At 40.6% G+C, this 19,600-nt stretch overlaps 1 protein-coding gene across 2 annotated transcripts in view; it reads right to left on the reverse strand.

Annotated features, from left to right (window-relative positions):
- The window catches only part of LOC308107140 (neprilysin-like), a 46,955-nt gene that overhangs the window by 12,752 nt on the left and 14,603 nt on the right, over positions 1–19,600 (reverse strand). For both annotated transcript variants that reach the window (XM_080459282.1, XM_080459283.1), the window contains exons 5-12: positions 5,557–5,637; positions 5,016–5,111; positions 4,803–4,921; positions 3,928–3,993; positions 3,116–3,250; positions 2,013–2,114; positions 1,765–1,901; positions 1,477–1,570 (exon numbers count right to left, since the gene is read on the reverse strand). In XM_080459282.1, the coding sequence (XP_080315408.1) occupies positions 1,477–1,570; positions 1,765–1,901; positions 2,013–2,114; positions 3,116–3,250; positions 3,928–3,993; positions 4,803–4,921; positions 5,016–5,111; positions 5,557–5,637 (830 nt within the window). The remainder of the gene's footprint in view (positions 1–1,476; positions 1,571–1,764; positions 1,902–2,012; positions 2,115–3,115; positions 3,251–3,927; positions 3,994–4,802; positions 4,922–5,015; positions 5,112–5,556; positions 5,638–19,600) is intronic.

Genomic DNA, 19,600 nt, shown 5'->3' on the forward strand with positions numbered 1-19,600 from the left:
GCAGGGAAGGAAACAAGCCACAGATCAATTAGAGACGCAGGATAAACGAGTCAGCATATCAGGCAAAAGAGGCTCATGGCAATTCTTTATTTGCACCAACATTATACATCGCAATTACAAATGACTTTAAGAAATAGGACAGAAGGGAACGATTAGATTAGGAAGTGAATCACAACTATTTATAACTTGGTAAAGAAACGTAAGTGTGTGTGTGTGTGTGTGTGTGTGTGTGTGTGTGTGTGTGTGTGTGTGTGTGTGTGTGTGTGTGTGTGTGTGTGTGTGTGTGTGTGTGTGTGTGCGTGTGTGCGTGTGTGTGTATGGTGTGTGTGTGAATTATTCCTGTAATTGAATTCAAGCTGTAAAATGTCCACATATGTCATCATAATTTTAGCGACGATGATCAAACTGCCAACTGTGTTGCTATAAAATCTTGGTCTTGACAAAGTGTGAGAATTCCTACAGAGCCCCGAGAGTAAATTCAATATCATTAACGTTTCAAAAACAGATATCAATTTCATAGATGGGCCGGAGCCAATCTCAGTTTGCACCGGGTGTTGCTGAATACACCCTGGCTAGGTCTCCAGTCCGCCAAACAGAGAGACGGGCAGTCACACACACTCACATTCACACTTAAGGGAAATTTAGAGAACAGCAAATAGCCAGTTAAACTGGAGAACACCCATGGACAAATAGGGAGAACATGCAGATTAGATACAGAGAGGCCTCGAAGCGTCAAGAGCCCCAACTGCTACCCCACTGTCTAATCAATACTGTCAATCCTAAATGTACCTAGTTGGGGGGAACAAAATGAAAAGCCGATTTTAGATCTCCATATTGAATATCTCCCTGAGTGTTACTCACAAAGTTGCTCAATACCAGCTACATGTGGGCAAAGTGCTGGCTACTCCTGACCTCCACCATTACCATAATTTGACAGCCAAATTAGAAAATGTCCTCACATTAGAAAATCTTGTTAAAAATGCACTCATGAATTCCAAATCCAATTCCAATTCCGATCCAAATTTTAATTCTAATTCTAATTCTAGCACCAGCAAGAACGACTCTGCCATGCCCTGCTCATTTGGGTTGGCGGGTTTTCCCAAGGACACTCTGGCACACAGACAGGCAGAGCTGGAGAGTGAAATGCCAAACGTAGGACTGAAGAACAACAAGCTCTAGCACCTGAGCACAGACTCGCAGTTGTCAACAATATCTGTCCAGATTAGCAGCATATATCGGGAAGACTGTTAAAAAGGGTAAGAGAGGGTATTATATGAAAGGTTTCTTGAAGAATTACATTTGCAAACTGTGGTACAAGCATGCGTATACAGCCACTACTTGGGGACCAGAGGTTAACACGGTCAATTATATGCATGGCCTGTATTTGGTATGTACATTCATTGTCACTTTGACTGTACTTGTAATGACTTGTTCATTAATCTAAAGCAGGTGTAATCTTGTATCTTGGTCATTTACCTTGCGGAAAGCTTTTTTAGTGTCTCTGTAGGCTCTGCTCAGGCCCACCACCATGTTCATAGCAAATCGCCACACCATGTAGTTCTGTAGATCCCTGAGAAGAGAGAACACATCTTTAAAAAAAAAAAAAAAAAAAAAGTGCTTTCAAACACGCACAAGCCCGGATGTACAGTAATGGGTGAGCAGCTGTTTTTATTGCACACTGTGCCCTCCCACCCACACAAACATACAGGCACAAATAGGCTATCATGCACGGTTACACCTACGGACTCCTATGAACACACTCACCTCTTTGTGTACTTGGCCAAGACGAGGTTGAGTCTCCTGTAATAGTTGGGGGAGTAGTTTATGACCTTCTCTGTGTCAGGTATGCTGATGTTGACTGCACCCATTATCTTAGCGGTGAAGTAACTCCAGTTAAATACCTTCAGGATGTGTGCAACAGCACAGATGGAAAGGAGAAAATAAACACGAGGAAATGGAGGCCGGGTGAAACACTAACAGCAGGTATTGCCGGCACAGCGCTTATTTTTTACCTTTGATTCAACTTCAAGGGTGAAGTTGGCGTTTAGGTCTCCCAGTTCCATCTTGTTGTAAAGCAACACTGGGCTGTTACGATCCTCTGGAGTATCAGTAGCCTTGGAAAGAGCAAGAGAGGGAAGTTGAAAATCAAGAATGCTGTCACAACCCACCTGCTTCCTGACACATGTGTACGAGGGTAGCGGACATCCAACAGCATCAAACATATTTGACATCCCAGGAGGCTTCAGGTCTGTAAATGTCAGAGCCTGAGCGGTGTGACTGCCTTGTAAAAACCAGCAGCCGAGTGGAGGTGAAGTGAAGCATGGCAGTGAGCAGAGCAGAGCAGATCAGCCAAGAATGACAAACGTGAAGCACGGAGAACCTGTTGATGTCTGAGAGAAGTTGTTGTATGGGCAGGAGGCTGGTTAACAGCTTGTTTTCTACAACAGCTGCTCCAGTCTGAAGCCCCAGTGTGAAAGCATGACAGAGAATCCATCCCGCTAAAAGCATTGTGAGGTGTGAAGCTTAAAGCTAAAGACAAAGGACTGAAAATAGAAAGTGAGATGCTCTGCAACATGAAAACAAGGTTTTCAAGAACACGGGGCTTGATGCACTAGAGGTTTGTGTGTATAAAATGGGGGCACGCACACGTGTGGAAGCTGAGATGAGCACTGGGGATCATGTCTGGCACACGTATAAAATAACACTCATTTAGTCGGTTTGCCTTCATAATTGGTGTTTGTTCAAGCTAGTATAAAATGCTGGGAGGATTTTATACAAATAAATTAATGTACTACGCCAAATGTGATTTACTACCTTTGCAAAAATTTGCATTACTCAAAATTCTGTTTTTTTTTTTCTCTGTTTGAAAAGTTGGTTCAAAACCTGCTCTGCCTTTAGAGATACCACTGTTTGTGCGTGACGTCACTCAGTGTGTTATTCGGATTAAATCATCTGCAAATGGAGTACAATCTATTTGCATGACATGCAACTTAGCGTGCTTTATGCAGGATCTTCGTAAATCAGGCCCAAAGAGTGCAATTTTAGATATCAGAAACAGTAATTAGATTGACCTACTAAGACTTTTGTGGGGAAGCAACAGTGCATGCTTACTTACGTTGGCAATGTCCTTCTCCAAGTCCATAACTCGTGCGACCTCCTGCTTGATGCGGGTTTCATTGACGACAAGGCCTCGGTCAGTACGGATCAGCTTAGCCAGGTCAATCATAAACCGCTCGTAGGCCCGACATGCCTGTCAAATACCCATTCACTGTTGATATGTGTGTCTTGCTCATTGGAGTTTAGCCAGCGACCACTCACAGATACAAGCAAAATCTGTTTGCCTGAAGCTAGGTATAGTGAAGTAGTGTTTTCTGCATATCAAGGGTTGATGGCAAAGTAAAACCAGAGCAGAGCATGTGTGCTCCAATCACAGACATCTGGCTTGGATTGAGACAAAAAAACAACAAAAAAACAGTTGCAATCACGATTTACAGCATCTTATGTTTGTCACATGTCACTTTATCATGTCAATGTGGTATGAAATGAATTTACTTCATGTCCTGATGTTTCACCTGATGCCCTCATCATTAGTCGGGCTTTATGTTCCCAGCAACAAACTCCAGGGGACACAGACTTAGTGGCACAGGCCCAAACGCACACATGGAGCTGTTTTCATTGCACTTGGGCTGAAAGCCTTAATTACAGAACTTGTGTGTGTGTGTGTGTGTGTGTGTGTGTGTGTGTGTGTGTGTGTGTGTGTGTGTGTGTGTGTGTGTGTGTGTGGTGTGTGTGTGTGTGTGTGTGTGTGTGTGTGTGTGTGTGTGTGTGTGTGTGTGTGTGTGTGTGTGTGTGTGTGTGTGTGTGTGTGTGTGTGTGTGTGTGTGTGTGTGTGTGTGTGTGTGTGTGTGTGTGTGTACTTCAGGTTACCTCTGCATAGGGACCGATGCAGGCGTAATAGTCTCTGGACATGAGGCCAAGACTTGTCTGGTCGAACTGGTAAAAAAAAACAGATAGAAGAATAAGCACTTATATTTATGTGCAAGCTAAAATCTGTGATTGAAAACATTATTGTCAAACTGGATGGATGGGATGGAGCACCTGTCTCAATATGAACAGAGAGAACGGGCATTGGAACCAACTTCAGGCCAACGATGGTGTGTGTGTGTGTGTGTGTGTGTGTGTGTGTGTGTGTGTGTGTGTGTGTGTGTGTGTGTGTGTGTGTGTGTGTGTGTGTGTGTGTGTGCGTGCGTGCGTGCGTGCGTGTGTGTGTCTGTGAAGGGAGGTATGTGCTTTTTTAAACCTGCTTCATTTCTTGCCGTGACTTGGAATTTTGTTTTAGATCAAATGATGAGTGCAAAAGGTCCAACATGTAAAGGTATGTACAGCATGTACACAAGCTTGCACTTAACGTAGAAGCAAAAGCTTCCAACGACCACACATCAGCAAATGCAACAGGATATCTTCCTTTGCAATTCATTGGGATATATAAGAACACCTGGAATGAAACTAGGGATTAATACCTCCAGAGCCTACTCACTACCGCACTGTTCTTACAGATATGTTGCAATCACAATGATCATCAGGTTAATCAATCCACTATCTGCACGGAACCTGTACTCTGGGGTTTTTAGCGAGCTGTGCTGTGCAGTGATTGGTTAATGGCAGAAATGGGTGTGGTATTGAGCGTGAAAGGTGACTCTTGTAAGATTGCGTTTTTTGTTTAACAGCACAACTTCAAGGACACTGATCAGATTGATCAGCATTCACAATCCCCTGGACAAATAGAGGCGGTGTTCACCTACATGAATGATGTGTGAGTTGGAGTCTCGGTCATCAGTGCCAACAAAGAAATTGACCAAGAGCGGAGTTCCATATTTTTCATTCAGCTTGGCGATGACGTCCTCCAACCTCCATGTTTTTTCTAAAAAAAAAAAAAAAAAGACAAAAGAAGATGTGAAAACTTCAAAGAGAAAGTTGAAAAGCCTTGTTGTGGAGGTGGAAATTAAAATTCATACCAAAGCGGGCCTCCCAATTGTCCACAGCGATGGGCCACTCAAACACATCGGGCAGCATGTCGAGAAGAGGATTCCCTCCTCTGAGCTCAATGAGGCCTAAAATGGAATACACGTACAAGAAAAACAAGAGAAAAGCCAGTGGATAAATCTGGTGGTTAAAGTCATTTTATAGCAATCAATCTTCTGATTAATAGCCTAAAGAAAGAAAATCATGCTTATATCCAGAATTTAATGATGTATAAATAATCTGTGTCTTGTAGAAGGTGTTGCGGGGGTTTACTGATGTGACTTTTAAGGGAAACAACTTTCCAACAAAAAGTTTATTTTGACTGTGTAACACCGTCAATGTAAAAGACTTCCTGCTTTTAAAGCTCATGATTATTCCACATTGTGACTGTTTAATGCTGATTTGACAATACCACCAACTTGAAGGGGCACATACAAACTTTGATGACTGTTAAATAAAAGGATATTGTTTATTTTGGAGCCATAAAAGATCCGGAAAAAGAGAGAATCGTGTTCCTCGTTCCTGCTGACTCACTCTCGTTGGTGCAGGACTTGTAAAGGGTCTTCGCTTTGGTGAGAGCCTCAGCTTCCCCCTCCACTGTATTCTCAAGGACACCTGCAAATAGAGCAGAGAAACAGAGCACGCATGAAGGAAAGAAACCCAGACACAGATAAAGAAGGAATGAAAGTACTCGTGGTGTTGCAGACTGAGGAAAAGCAGAGAAAGGGGAAGGGAGGGAAGAGGACGAGACGGCTTTTTGTTTTCACCGTTTGGGATCAGAAATAGATTCCAGCTGTCGTCCAGATGCACTCAATCATTTTAAATTAAGACATGTTGTCTGTCCCAGCATCACAATGCGCCAACAAGCATGAATAGATTTTGTTTTGTTTTTCCCCCCATCAAACAGCAACCGGTGGCAAAAGTGTCATTATTCAAACAGCAAAATAAAAACATGATGAATGCATTTGAAAGTGTGGGGGGGGGGGGGGTAAAAACTCTCAAAGTCTATACTTCAAAGCCAGTTTTTTTCACTATATGTGCAAGCAGCTACCTGAAAAAAACAATAAAACATTGTAATTGTATTTCAGATGACAGCTTTTATGAGGTTTGTGTATAATAACAAAAACATTTAAAGTCAATATTCTTCTGAGGATATTGCAGGTTTGCAGAGAACAAACAGGGCTTTAATGCTGCCTTTCTTTTAATCAGCGGCAGTCAGCTTGTTTTCATTATTTTGGATGCTTTGCAGCATTATGTCAAGTCCACTTATTGACTTAAAAAAAAAAAAAGTTTATGGAGGAATATAAATGTTTAACATTGAAAGCGCAAAACTGCAGAACGGGGGGGAGGGGGGCTTTAAACAAACTTTGACAAACAAATAAAGGTTTGTCCTTAGTTTCACTCAATTTACATCCCTACCAGGACAAGGAGTGAAGTTATGAGCAATTTAGCAGTAAATAAAAATGCGTAAGTCAAACGTATTGCAAGCTGATTTGTAGTCATGGTGTTACAAGCGATGCTGATGATGAAAACATAAACGCACACGGCATTTGTAAGGAAAAATAAAACTATCATATTCCACTTTAAAATACATTAAAAGCACTATTTTGCACAGCGATGTTCTGGGTTCAAGTCAGTACTGCCCCTTTGTGTGTGGAGTTTGCATGTTCTCCCTCAGAGCGTGTGCGTTTTCTGCAGGTATTCCGCTCACCCCCAACAGTCCAAAAGTCTGCATGCGAGGTTAATTGGTTGACCGTAAATTGTTGACAGGTGAAAATGCTTTTTGCCCTGTGGCAGACTGGCGACCTGTCCGTACCCATTAGTATGCTGCGATGGGCTCCAGCCTGCTGCCAACCTGAGCTGGATGAACCAGTAAATTTAGAACAATTTAGGCTGCATTTGTATAGATCAGTGACCTTACATTATCATGTTGTCTAAGATCAAGGGTTTGGTCTCCACCCCACCACCTGTGGACACTGACAGTGTGCGCCTTCATTCACATTTATCATTTTCATAATGATTTATTCTCTTTTCAAGGTATGAACACACACACACACACACACACACACACACACACACACACACACACACACACACACACACACACACACACACACACACACACACACACACACACACACACACACACACACACACACACACGCACACACACTCTGAATAACTGAATAAATCATTAAACACAAATTATTTATAAACTGTATTCTAATTCATCTTTGGGCCATTTGCTGTAAATGTTGACGCTGTCATGTAAAATCTAACATGGCAGCATGCAATGTATCATTTTAACCCTTAAAACTCAGGGTCTAAAATCCATGTATAATCTCAGCCCTTTCAAAAATGAACCGTAAAGACAGTGGGAAGAACTGTGAGTAAAGGCTATTAAAATCAGCGGGTGAGTATTTTCATGCATGAATATTGTGCCTGTCAAGCTTGGCTGTTACGAGGGTTAGGAGGAACGACAACTTGCAAGTAGGCACGCATTGAAAACTATTCCAATTTACATAATTTGATCCCCAAAGTTTATTTCTTTTCTGGCAAAATCACTTGAGCCTCTCCAGGAAAACAGTTTCTACCTGGAACAATCCAAAAAGAACAATTCATCCGTTTTATAAATCTGGCAGATGACACTACCATGCCTTTTGGTGGTCTTGAAAATGACAGGTGATCATTTTGATGTGTGTTGATTTTTCTTCTGTTTTGATCCTAAGATAAAAAAAAAAAAGAAATAGAAATAAAATAATGTATGAATGAAATAGTCACTGACTGGTGACAAGGTCTGACATGAAGCCATCACATTTTTACTTGTGTTTTATGCACGTGGTCATCATGTTGAAGCTTGTGAGAAATGAAATTATGTGTGGAGAGTCAATGAGCAGCGGAGCTGAAGGTGTGGCAGTAGAGGGACATTCAAAGTGAACGTCAGTCCACGTTTTATTTCCTGTGTTCACTGCCGCTTCAACACCTGTTATGGGCATATGGCCGCCAGTTAGCTCGGCCCCAGGCTGGGTGGTGTTTCCAGGTAGACAGCTCATCAAAATGAGCGATAAGTGTTGGGGTGTGAAGACACTCCTCTGAGGGGGGGCGGGCGGAGGGACGACAATGGGAGCCATACCTTTCTTCCATGCTGCCTCGAGGCAGCAAGTTGCATATTGAAGCTTCAAAGCAAAAAAGTACTCCTTCATGAGCTGCTGTCACTTTTTTAGCAGCACTGAAAATGAAGATGAGCTTAAATAAATTGTCACATTATCAGTTGAACACCCACACAGCAATTTTTTCGTGCCTGCTAGAAAACTCCTATAAAAGCAAGCGTGTGGACGTGTAGTGATTCAGGTAGACAGTCAATGGTGTGAGTCCTGAAGAGGGTAAAAAAAATACAAATAATATATATGTGTATATATATATATATATATATATTATATCATAGCTTCTTGGGAACATCTCAAACTTTGACTTGAGTTCAGCTCTGCTCGTTTGTCACTCAGCTCCAAATATAAGTGTAACATAAATAAATGTGCCTGCACTGTAATACAACGCAACCACAAAGACCTTGTGAAACTCACACCCACTATCACAGCTCAGGTGTAGCGCGGCGTGTGTCAGGAACAAGGCCTTTTTTTGAAAAGACAGTACGACAAACGGCTCGTCCTGTCGGGGAACGGAGAGCACATATCGTGACAAAGTCGCTTCATTAAGCCGGTTTCGTGACGATGATTTGCGGCAAAAGCCCGTGCTTTGATGCGACGCCAGGAATCCAAAAACACCTGGCAACAATTGGGCAATGCAGCATGACTTAGTTATTTTTACGACCATACGTCGTCTCATACCTGATACATTATTTTTTTATTGAGGTTGGCAGTTCATTTGACCCTGGTGCAGGGATCGGTTCTGTAATATTTTTTCTGGGGTTCATCATTTTTCTCTATCTAAAAACCATACGCTCTGTTGCCTTTCCAGCCTGTGGCTTTTTATGTAGAGTTTTATTCATTAACTGTGCGGTTGCTTTATAAGGACTGTGCCATGAATAATACATGATGCAAATCCCTTTTTAGTCTTAAGTGCCTTGTATAATAAACTTTCTGTACATGCAAAATGTGTGTAAATGCCTAAACTCATGACTACTGATGCTGTTGATTATGAAAATTTAAGCTAAGTGAAGAGCCATCTCCACTGTATGTGATTTGCATTATCTAATCATACATCATTTGGAATCCATGTTCATTTGCAGTTACACGTGATTGCATTGGGCGTATGTGTAGGTGTGTCATAAATTCAGTATTGTTCATGCAAACAATTCAGATGCGTTTGCATTGAGGGGATTTAATTGAGAGTGCTTGCTTAAGTGTTTGTATTCTGCACGAGTATCAGCAGTTTGCCTCTCTGGGAGATTCAACATGCAATGAATCATTTGTCGAAACTCTCATGGCCTTTCAGAACATGGGTTTTCTCTGCTCATAGAGCCGCCACTTGTGAACGTTCGCCAAGCCAAGCTGTGCAAACAGTGTGTGTATGTGTGTGTGTGTGTGTGTGTTTCAGTACGATGCATGCACAAACTGCTCTGATTCCTTCAGTCGCTCTAGGAACATATCAAAAAGAATAATAATACAGTAATAATAAATCATTGTATTAATCCTCTTGGGGGGGGGGGGGGGGGGTGCAGGCTTACGGTACGTTTATTTGTGCATGTTCGCTTATCAGAAAAACTATATAGTGTGAATGCATTAAAATAATCCTGTACCTGTAGCAATCCAGATTCACGACAGTTATTTCAATAAAACACAATTTGAAGTGACAGCGATGTTCACTCAGCTGTGACAAGAAAATGTAAAAGCAACAGAAGTTCACATCACTGAAATCACATTTCGCACTGGAGAGATAATCTGTGAATTTTTTTCCTCGTCACAAGCGATGCACTCTTTGGAGTTTTTGCTCTCGCCAGGCTTTAGATGAGAAGATTTGTCTGCTCAATCCAGCCAGGACTTTGGTCTCACATACTGTTCCCAAATACAAAAAACAACTGGTTTCACTGAGTAAAATCTGTCTACCAGCCACTCTTAAGCCCGCACATTAACACGGTGCATAGCAACACCTTCCTGCACTAATGGCCTGGTACATTTATATATGTGCCTTGATTATCAGTTGAACAGGGATTGTTGCTTTATCCCTCATAGTACAACAGGATTTGTGCTGTTTCACTAATGTTTTCCTGTTTTTTGAGAAATTTTGGGGGAAAAGAAATACTCCGGCTATTAGTTTGACATAATAGATGTTGTTAAGTTAAACTGTTTGGAAAGATTTGACACATTCATACTCTCTTCACAGGTGATACGTACATACTCTTCACACTGTGGTTACATGGACCAAAAAAAATCTGATTAAATGCCGACCCAAATTAATCTGCACAATTTAAACACTTCAATTTGACTTAATCTGCACCATCCGGCTGAAAATATGATCAGATCGTAGAGGGTGGGGTAATTCGGTTTTTGATCGGTTCATAATCCATGTGCACATCGGGTTACTTCTTGCAGTAGGAGCTTTGCGTGCATGTCTGTGACGTCAGTTCACCTGATGTCATGCCACATCACGTAAATAAGCGACCGAAACGCAACACTGCCTGATTACATTTTGAATCAATGGGCTGTATCTTTAATGCTGTGGTTTCAATCAAAACGTTAAAAAAAGAAGCACCACAAGCGAAATAACTCAATTTTTGACGATTGCAGGCTTCCGAAATTAAGTTTGAGAGATTGTGAGATTCTATGCACATGTCACAAACAGCAAACATCACAGTGTAAAGCAGTATGGGAGTGATCCACTAAATTGAACTCAGTCACATCTTGGTGCGTATGAACTGGCGCAACATTCCGATTACCATATTCAGAGAATCAGACACGTTAATCTTTAAAAGTTCATTTTAATAGCTGCAAAATGCAATTGAGGCGAATGGTTTTAAGAAATGGTCATATTTTGCAGCAAAATGCTGAAAACTTTTTGTGGTTTAGTAAAAAAAAAAACAACAACAACAACAAAAAAACGTATTAATAATAATAATAATAATAATAATAATAATAATAATAATAATAATAATAATAATAATAATAATAATAATAATTTAGAAATTTCAAAGGTCGTTTTGCGAACACTTGACATAAAATATGGCTCTATGGTCTAAAATGATTCTGACTCCACTGAATTAAAGGCTCCTACATACCATCTAGTATGTACCCCTTTGGTGCCTTCAGAAGATAATAAAAAAAAAAAAATGATGATGATGATGACTGTAAGCCAGCAATTGTAGCATTTACTGTCGTACTGAAAAAAGCTTCAGTACGGATGCAGACAGAGAATGTGGACTTGGTCCAGTGTTTTACCTGTGTCACAACATGTGCAACATTTGTCGGGTGTAGGACCATTTTTATGTTTCATACTTTAGGCAGTATTTTCAATTAGTTGTGACTAAATGTGCCAAATCATTTGTGGGTGCAAAAGTGTGATTATTGTCATCCATAAACTCCTCTCAATGGTCAACACAAGATGGTTGTTTTCAAAGAACAATGCTGTTCTTTCATTTGGGACGCGCTGAAATCTCACAGTATAGAGGTGCACTGACTCTTCGCAAAGCAGCACAAACACATACAATTTACCAGAAATTACAGTTATTTGAAACAGCTGGGGGGGGGGGGGGGCGCATCCAGCAAAAGGTTGTTGTGTAAGAAGGACAACGTCTCAACTTTTACAAGCCATCACATATTTCAACAAGTGTGCAGTGTTACCTGTCACTCCTAAAGTTATCTGATAAATGTTGCCTCAACACATTTACAGTAGCTACACTATCTGACTGCACATCTCATTGAAATTGCAGGATCAATACAGGAAAGGGGAAGGAGCTTAGATTGCACAGGGAGCTGGCAGGAAATTCTCCCCCGAGTCTAACAAGGCATCACTCATGTCACTGTGGGCTTGGATCAAACGATAAAGAAGAAGGAAATTAGATTTCCCGTCTTCTTTCTCTTTAATTTTGTGGCTGACTAAAAGCTCAGTCACACTAAAGGCTTTCAGAAAACCAAGATATACATTTGCATATTCAAGACAAGGTTGATCTTTTATTTAAATGATCTAGTTTTATTTGATTTTATTCTAATTTTATTTCTCACTGCATCATTCATCAAATCCCCTCCACTGACTGCTACAGAGTACCTTTAAATAAATATCTACATGGACAGTAGCTGCACACCCGCTTATCATTCACACAAATTACACTTTCATCTGCTTTGTGCCTTTTGAATGAAATTGAATTTCATTCTTTTTAGCTTATTTGAGTGTTGCTTATTTTACAGCCCTTGTGGGCTGTAATATTTTATTATTTTGTCTAGTTATTGCTTATTAATCAATCAAGGATCTGAGAGCAGCATAATTTGTTGTACTACTTATAAATAAAGTAGACTTACACTTCTGACTTTGTATTTTCTGGTATTTAGTGTGAAACAAAATGCATGGCACTAAACTGGACACTACAAATATTCAAATGACTTATAGGTAAAGATTGTGATTAAATCATATATCATTCACATTAGCGTACCACAATTTTACATGACTTGAATGAGGTAATCTCCAAATTAAAAACTACTCTCTTGTAAAAAAATTTTTTTTTACTTTTGTGATTACAGATTTGATTTTTCCCCATGTTGCATCATCTTGAATCCTAAGCACTAACACTGCATTGTTGAAAAACAAATCCTCTATTGACTGTCAACTAAATTGCCCTGAAACACAGTTTGAACAGTTTTCCATTGTGCTTTCAGATATCTAGTTTGAAATAAATAACAAATAAAAATTCTAAACAAAACTCAATACACTGAACTCCAAATTAACATGTGGCAAATTAAGTGACTAATCAGTTCAAATGTAAGTAACTAAAAGTGGCTAAACTAAAAGATAACTGTAATATTATTATTAAATAATGTGTATAAGCACTCAGTTCGAGTCTTGGTTGGACCAAAGGGTCAGCGCTCTGTGGGAAGTCTACATTTTCTTTAGGTTTCCCCCCAGAGTCCAAAAAACATTCTTCTTAGGTTAATAGGTGACTCTAAATGGCCCCATAGCAGTGAATAAGAGTGTGTGTGACTGTCTATCGGTCTGTGTTTGCCCCGTGATGGACTGATCCAACCTTTGTTCATTGTCAGCTGGACTCCCTTGTCCTGTGACTTTAAATTGGATTTATTGGAATCGAAGATGGATGTCGAAATTGTGTGAAATGACATATTCTTGAATGACTTTCATCAGTTAAATTCACCCACAAAAAAAATAAAATCATATTCTGTAATTAGTCAGGTTCCTAATTAAAAAAAAAGAAAGCTTCTCAGAAGTGTGAGATCAGACTATTAAAAAAGGCACAGTTTTCGTTCATTGAGGCGGGAGAGAAGACCGCTATGAATACAAAAGAGATTGAGCAATTCCGTTTTGAGAAAGGTATGATAATCGTAGAAGTGCAGTGAAAAACGAGGAGGATTTATTGAACCATGAAAAGCTTCCTCAATGATTTGGTCAACAAACAAATTTGGTCAGATGAATGTTTTGTTACTGTCAGACAAATGAATTGTTTTAAAAGGGCAGCGTTATAAATGCAATTATTGAACAAGAAAAGGAACATATTTCAAACCGCTGCTGCCGGTGGACTCCCAATGACCTGTCAGTGCGTTATCACCCGAAGCATTGAAACTTTTCACTCATTAAAAGATCTCAAACAGAGAAAAAAGTAAGAGTATGTCCCAGCGCATCTCATAAAGACTAATGCTGACATTGTGTATTTGTTTCTAAAAGGACCACATCTGGTCATGGTACACCAGCCATGAGTGTGTCCTCCTAATACAGGAAGAACTCAATTTACACAAAACGGCCACTCTCCAGACAGGAAGTATTACTTGCATCATCCCACGCTGAACAAAGGCACCACATATCTCTTGTTTGCTGTGGGAATAAAAAGGATAAACAGACATGATGTGGTGATCATTATAAACCCGCCTGAAGCCCATAACAACACGTGGTGGATCCCTGAAGGGATGAGTGACAGTATATTTGCTGCAAACAGCAGGTCTGAGAGGAAACATTGACATCTTCACGTGGTTATTCTTAAAGAGAGACAGATATACCTGAAGAGAGGTCACATGTAAATACACCGCTTCAACTGCACTTTTGAAGTTCTGTTTATTTTCCAAGGAAAATTATATTCACACAACAAACAAGAGAAGCTGCCGAGGTCACTGTGAAATGTTTTCGAACTGCATCCTGCATAAAAATAGGATATTATTTCATGATGTATTGCTTTTTCTTTAAGTCATTCTACGTAATTGCTCCGCCTGGTCGCATTGTGACATGATTGCTAAAAGAGGAAAATATAATGATGGTGACTGTTTAGGAGAGACAGCTTGGGACATTTATACATGAAAGAGCTGAAGTCTCAGCTTAACTTGAGTAGGCTGAGAAAAAAAAAAGAAAAACGTGGGAGGAGAAAAAAAGTGGGAAATATATAATATTCCGTGCTCAAGGGTCAACATTTGCTTGTTGTGGGATCTCTCTGCCTTTAGTTAGGAGAAACTCAGCTCAGTTTGAGTCGGATCAGATAATAGACTTGGAGTCAAGGATATTCCACCTCACCAACCAAATAATGAAATGTCACCCAGTTGTTGAGCAGGAGGAAGAGCGAGTGTAATAAATCATGCAGACTGTCAGTAAATGAAAGGATGTACATTAAAATTTGATGACTAAGGACTGAATCATGCAGTCTAGACCAGGGGTGTCAAACATGTGACCCGTGGGACAAAACTGGATGGAGGTAGGTGACTGTAAGAATACAGAAAATATTAATCTTGCGTTTTTCACTTACTATGAAGAAAGACAGTATAAAAGAGGTGGAATGCTTACATTGCACTGTTGCATGCATGGGTGGTTCTATTAAAAAAACAAAACAGCACCCACTCGTGTTGTGACTTACAAACTACAATGTTTTCAGTGCGTTTTGCATTTCCGATGTGGATGGCGGTCATTTTCAAAGTGTTGCTGTCTGACCGCGAGTTTTCTGAAACGAAGAGGCAAAAGTAACTGTGTTTTCAGATGATTGTTGTCATGTAAATGGGACCTTATTCATTTGGAAGGCCTCTGTCATTGTCAGATTAATGGACTTAATACAACACGGAAATATCAGTGAAAAAAAAAAAAAAAAGATCTTTTTGCTAAGCAACCGAACCAATAGAATTCATCTACCAACTTTCCGTACCTCAGACAATGTGAGCTTAAAAGTTGCCGGTTGTCACAGAGACAACATAAAAACATGCAGTCAGCCACGACGGCTTGTCCGAGTTGTCTGCGTTAGCAACAATCACTAAGGGGAGGCCGGGCTTCGCCAATGGTTAATTGCTACCTCGGCCACCTCATTGCTGGTGAAGTGCCATCTACGTTAAATTCAAACTACCTGAGAATCTCCTGGTGACATTAACGCTTTGGATGACGGGCACTGAGTCAGATTTGAAAGTGTAGTAATTAATAGTTGCATTTTTGGCCCCCCCAAAAAAACCCAAGTTCAAACTGAAAATATTTTTTTCTCACCTCAACTACTGTAAATCCCTCCACGCTGCTGCAAATAGTAATAAATAAAAAAGTCCAACTGGTTCAGAACCACTGAAGGTTTTTAACAGAGGACATCTCATCCCACCAATCTGAGCCGCTCTGCATTTATCTTCATGTCAAACTTAAATTTGATTCCAAAATATTACAAATAAGTTTGAAAGCGCATGTGGCCACACATCTATATTACTGAGATGTTCACGCCGTATGAGCCAGTGTGCAGCTTTAGATCTTCCGGCCGGGCTGTACTGTCTCGAGGATAAAAACCAAAGGTGTCAGGGCTCCTCGACTTTGGAACAACCTGCTTGTGGAGATAAGACTGGGAGACTCTGGACTTTTATTGAGAAAGCACACTAAAACTCACTTCTTCTGACTTGTTTTGAAGTGACGGCGTCTCTCAGTTACCTGCTTTTAATCCCCCCCCCCCCCCCGTTACCCACAATCCCATTCTTTATTCCTGTTAGCTTTTGCTGTTTATAAAAGGTGTTTTAACAAAAGGTTGATAACATCAGGACAGACTTCTTCATCTCCAGTTTGCTCAAATCTAAATAACACAAGGACAGTACAGTTCCCAGCTTCAGTTTGCGTGGAGTTCACATGTCCCTGGTGCTGCATATCTCTGCTTTACGTCTTTCAGCGGTGAAAGAATCCACAGATGCCTATGTGCCAGGTCCACTGGCAGTCAAACTGCTGGAAAAGTAACATGAGTGCTGCTACAGAACAGTGGACAGATAAAATGGCACGCTTCAGGCCATGAGCTGGTCCCTTTTTTCCACTCTTTATGTTTTTGTTTTTTCTCTATTTCATTCCGATGGTGGTTGATATATTTTATTCTTTTTATTTTTTTTTGCATCAGTCCATGGACCTTTGTTCCCATACTGTTTATCACTCTGTATGTTTTCACGGCCTCTAACCATGGTCTTTCTGTTTTTCTGGCTTCCCCAGGGTGTACATTCAGTTCTTGAACTCCTTTCTTTTGCCCTACTGTTTACAGGTTTCCTCTTTTGAAGAAAGTACCCCCCTCGCTTGATTTCAGCCAAGCAGGAACCTTTGGTATCTCCTAAATAAACCATGGCGTGTACATTTCTGAAAACTCTATCCGTATCTCTTGAAATGGTCACATATTTCACTTCGACCACTGATACACAACCTCACCTCAAACTCAATCACCTCGCATTCAACTCTGAAATGCGGGGGAGCTCTTTTGTGCTGAAATGACACAAAGCTACCCAACAAACATCAAGTCTTGTATTTTGAACCCGTGAAATCTGAGCCGAGCATGTTTAAAAAGCTCTTTCTCCCACACAGCTCTTTCAATATTGGCATAGCCCTACTCAAACTAAAGCTCCGACTTGGAAGCATAAAGTAGGATCTTTATTTTAAATTGAATACATTGAAGCACAGAGCCTAGGGAACTCCAAAAAGAAAAAAAAAAAAAAAAGTCCAAAAATGCTCTGGACCATTCAATTCAGTACTGAATCATCATCTTTTATAACAATTCTGTTCATTTCTTTTTTTTTTTGCTTTAAGTCATTTCTTTTCCCCACATTTTTTACTCACTTCTCTTCCGCATGACTGCTTTTCACTTCAGCCACTTTCTGCCCGTCCTTTTTTTAATCCCCCCATTTTCTCATTACCATGTGTGCACTATTTATGTGCTCATTTAATTGTAATGAAGTCCTGAGATAGAGACCCTTCACAGGGCGCTTCCTGCAAAAGGGCACAGATCATGTGTGTGTGATTGGATTACTGACTGCCTGGCGCTAATGTTTAACCACAGCAAAGGCTTACCCTTTCACTCCCTGTCTCTCCGACACACACACTCCCTTCCTCCCCCGTTCTCGCCCTATGTGTGTGCGCGTGTGTCTGGATAGTATTTGAAAATGGATTTTGTGCCACCTGATGTTTGTTGGAGACATCGCGTCAATTTGAACTAAACCACACGGCATGATACAGAATCTGAATTTTGGGTTTCTGCTCTCTGCGTTGCCATTTCATCCTCGACTGCCTCTCATTTCGCATGGCATTTATTTCACTTGCAGTGCTGCTAATGTTGCCGTTTTGACTTCCAATGTATGAAAATGAGGGCTAGATTCATGACATATTATGAGCAGAGGCTGGGAATGTACTCACAGCTGAAAGGAGTTGACGCAAGAGAGGAATCATTTTTGCAGCGACGCTAAACTCATCACAGGGAAACATGCAGAATGTGATTTTCTGGAGAGTGGATCGGTGACAGGAGTGTATTCCCCAGTCGCCTCATCGTAGCCCCCCCCCTTGCCAAATCCTTTAAATATCTTGGGGGGGGGGGGGGGGGGGTATCTCCGTTCCTACTGGAAAAAACAAATCAAATAATTGTATTTTGATAATTAGTGTAAAAAGACTACCACCTCCCAGTAAAACAGTACCTTGTTGATGTCAGACTTCTAGGATTTTTACAGATTGTGTCGTTCAAAACTAACAAATTATTAAATGTAGATTTTTTTTGTGTTACAGTGAAAGTGAAAAATGGGCCATTTTAACAGTCTCTTATTGACTTCTACACTGTGCAAACGGCATTTTGTAAAGGAGAGACGACAGTAAAAGCGACTCCACGATGTCGCTCTCCATTCAGTCGGATGTACAATATTGGTATGGAAGTAGATAGGAATAGAAATTATGAGCCATCGTTTTGCCTCCTTGAAAATCTGCAAAAAAAGATTGCGGTTCAGCGTTGATCATCGGGTCACTTTTTTTTGTTATTCTATTGGTTGTGAGTAGCTGAAAGCCGACGCACTGTCGGAGGATTAACTGAGGGAGTCTGCAAACATTTCGAGCTGTACGACGTAAAACCGCAGATTTTAAGTCACGATTGAAGATGTCGGCCCGATATGTGTGTCTGAGGCAATCGCGGACCGGATGAGCATAGACTCCAGCAACCATCTTATTGCATACCCTTGTATTCAGCACGACAGGTCATTCCCAATGTATTCATGATACATCTCGTTTTAAAAATGTATTTTAAGAAGAAATACATTTCCATGCAAGAACAAAGTACTTCCAGCCCCCATTTGAACCCTCATGTACCAAAAACAAGTTTTGCACACTGCATATATGACAACAAATACAAATCATCTTTCCATTCCTGTGCAGGCAAATCGAAAAAAAGCATTAATAACACCTTAAATGTCCTTGGAGTATTATGTGGAGGTTTTGAAATTGTTTATGTGCCTCCAGACTTTGATTTGTGGCCAGACTTTAGTTTGCAAGGCATATTTTTAGGCCATAGTGCGTATTGGGAAATACTTATTTTTCGGGGTAAGTAACTGTGTCAAGAGTTCACAGTCCCTGAGGTGAAAGTCTCATTCAATTTTGTGGTCATTAATATAGAGTGGAGAAACAAGTAAGTGACAGCTTGAGCACTTTCAAAATCTTGAGCAGAAATTGAATACTCGTGGGTGACTGGATAAAGAAAAAAAAAAAAAAAAAAAAAAAAAAAAAAAAAGAGCAAACGCACTAGAAATATGTTTCTAATTTGATATGACGAGCAGCTTTGTCCCCCGTGCTGTGACAGAGAGTTTGAAATTGCTCGAGCTCTGATCCGCACCCCTGACTCATCCCACTTTGCAGCTGGGCAAACTAAACCCATTACAGTGACTGCTGAAAACCGTTATCCAGCTCAACACTATCTCCTAATATGCAGGTAGTAAATATGCTCCCAGCAAATATGAAATGATTCCTGTGAGCTCCTGACTTTTCCACTACATCAAGTTAAACTTTAGTCGTTTACAGCGTGGGCCTATTCCGTCAATTCTTCTAAGTTAAAATGCCTCGTGGCGAGTATCCCTGTAAGTAACCGTCCTGTCGTGTACCAACTGCAGCGTTGGCTCCGGATCAGCGAACGGGCGAGATTATTACCTCAAGCGGAGGTCGAAACTCTTCCCTGCTTTTCATAAGT

This window comes from Lipophrys pholis, assembly GCF_963383615.2.
Source record: "Lipophrys pholis genome assembly, chromosome: 3".
NCBI lineage: Eukaryota > Metazoa > Chordata > Actinopteri > Blenniiformes > Blenniidae > Lipophrys > Lipophrys pholis.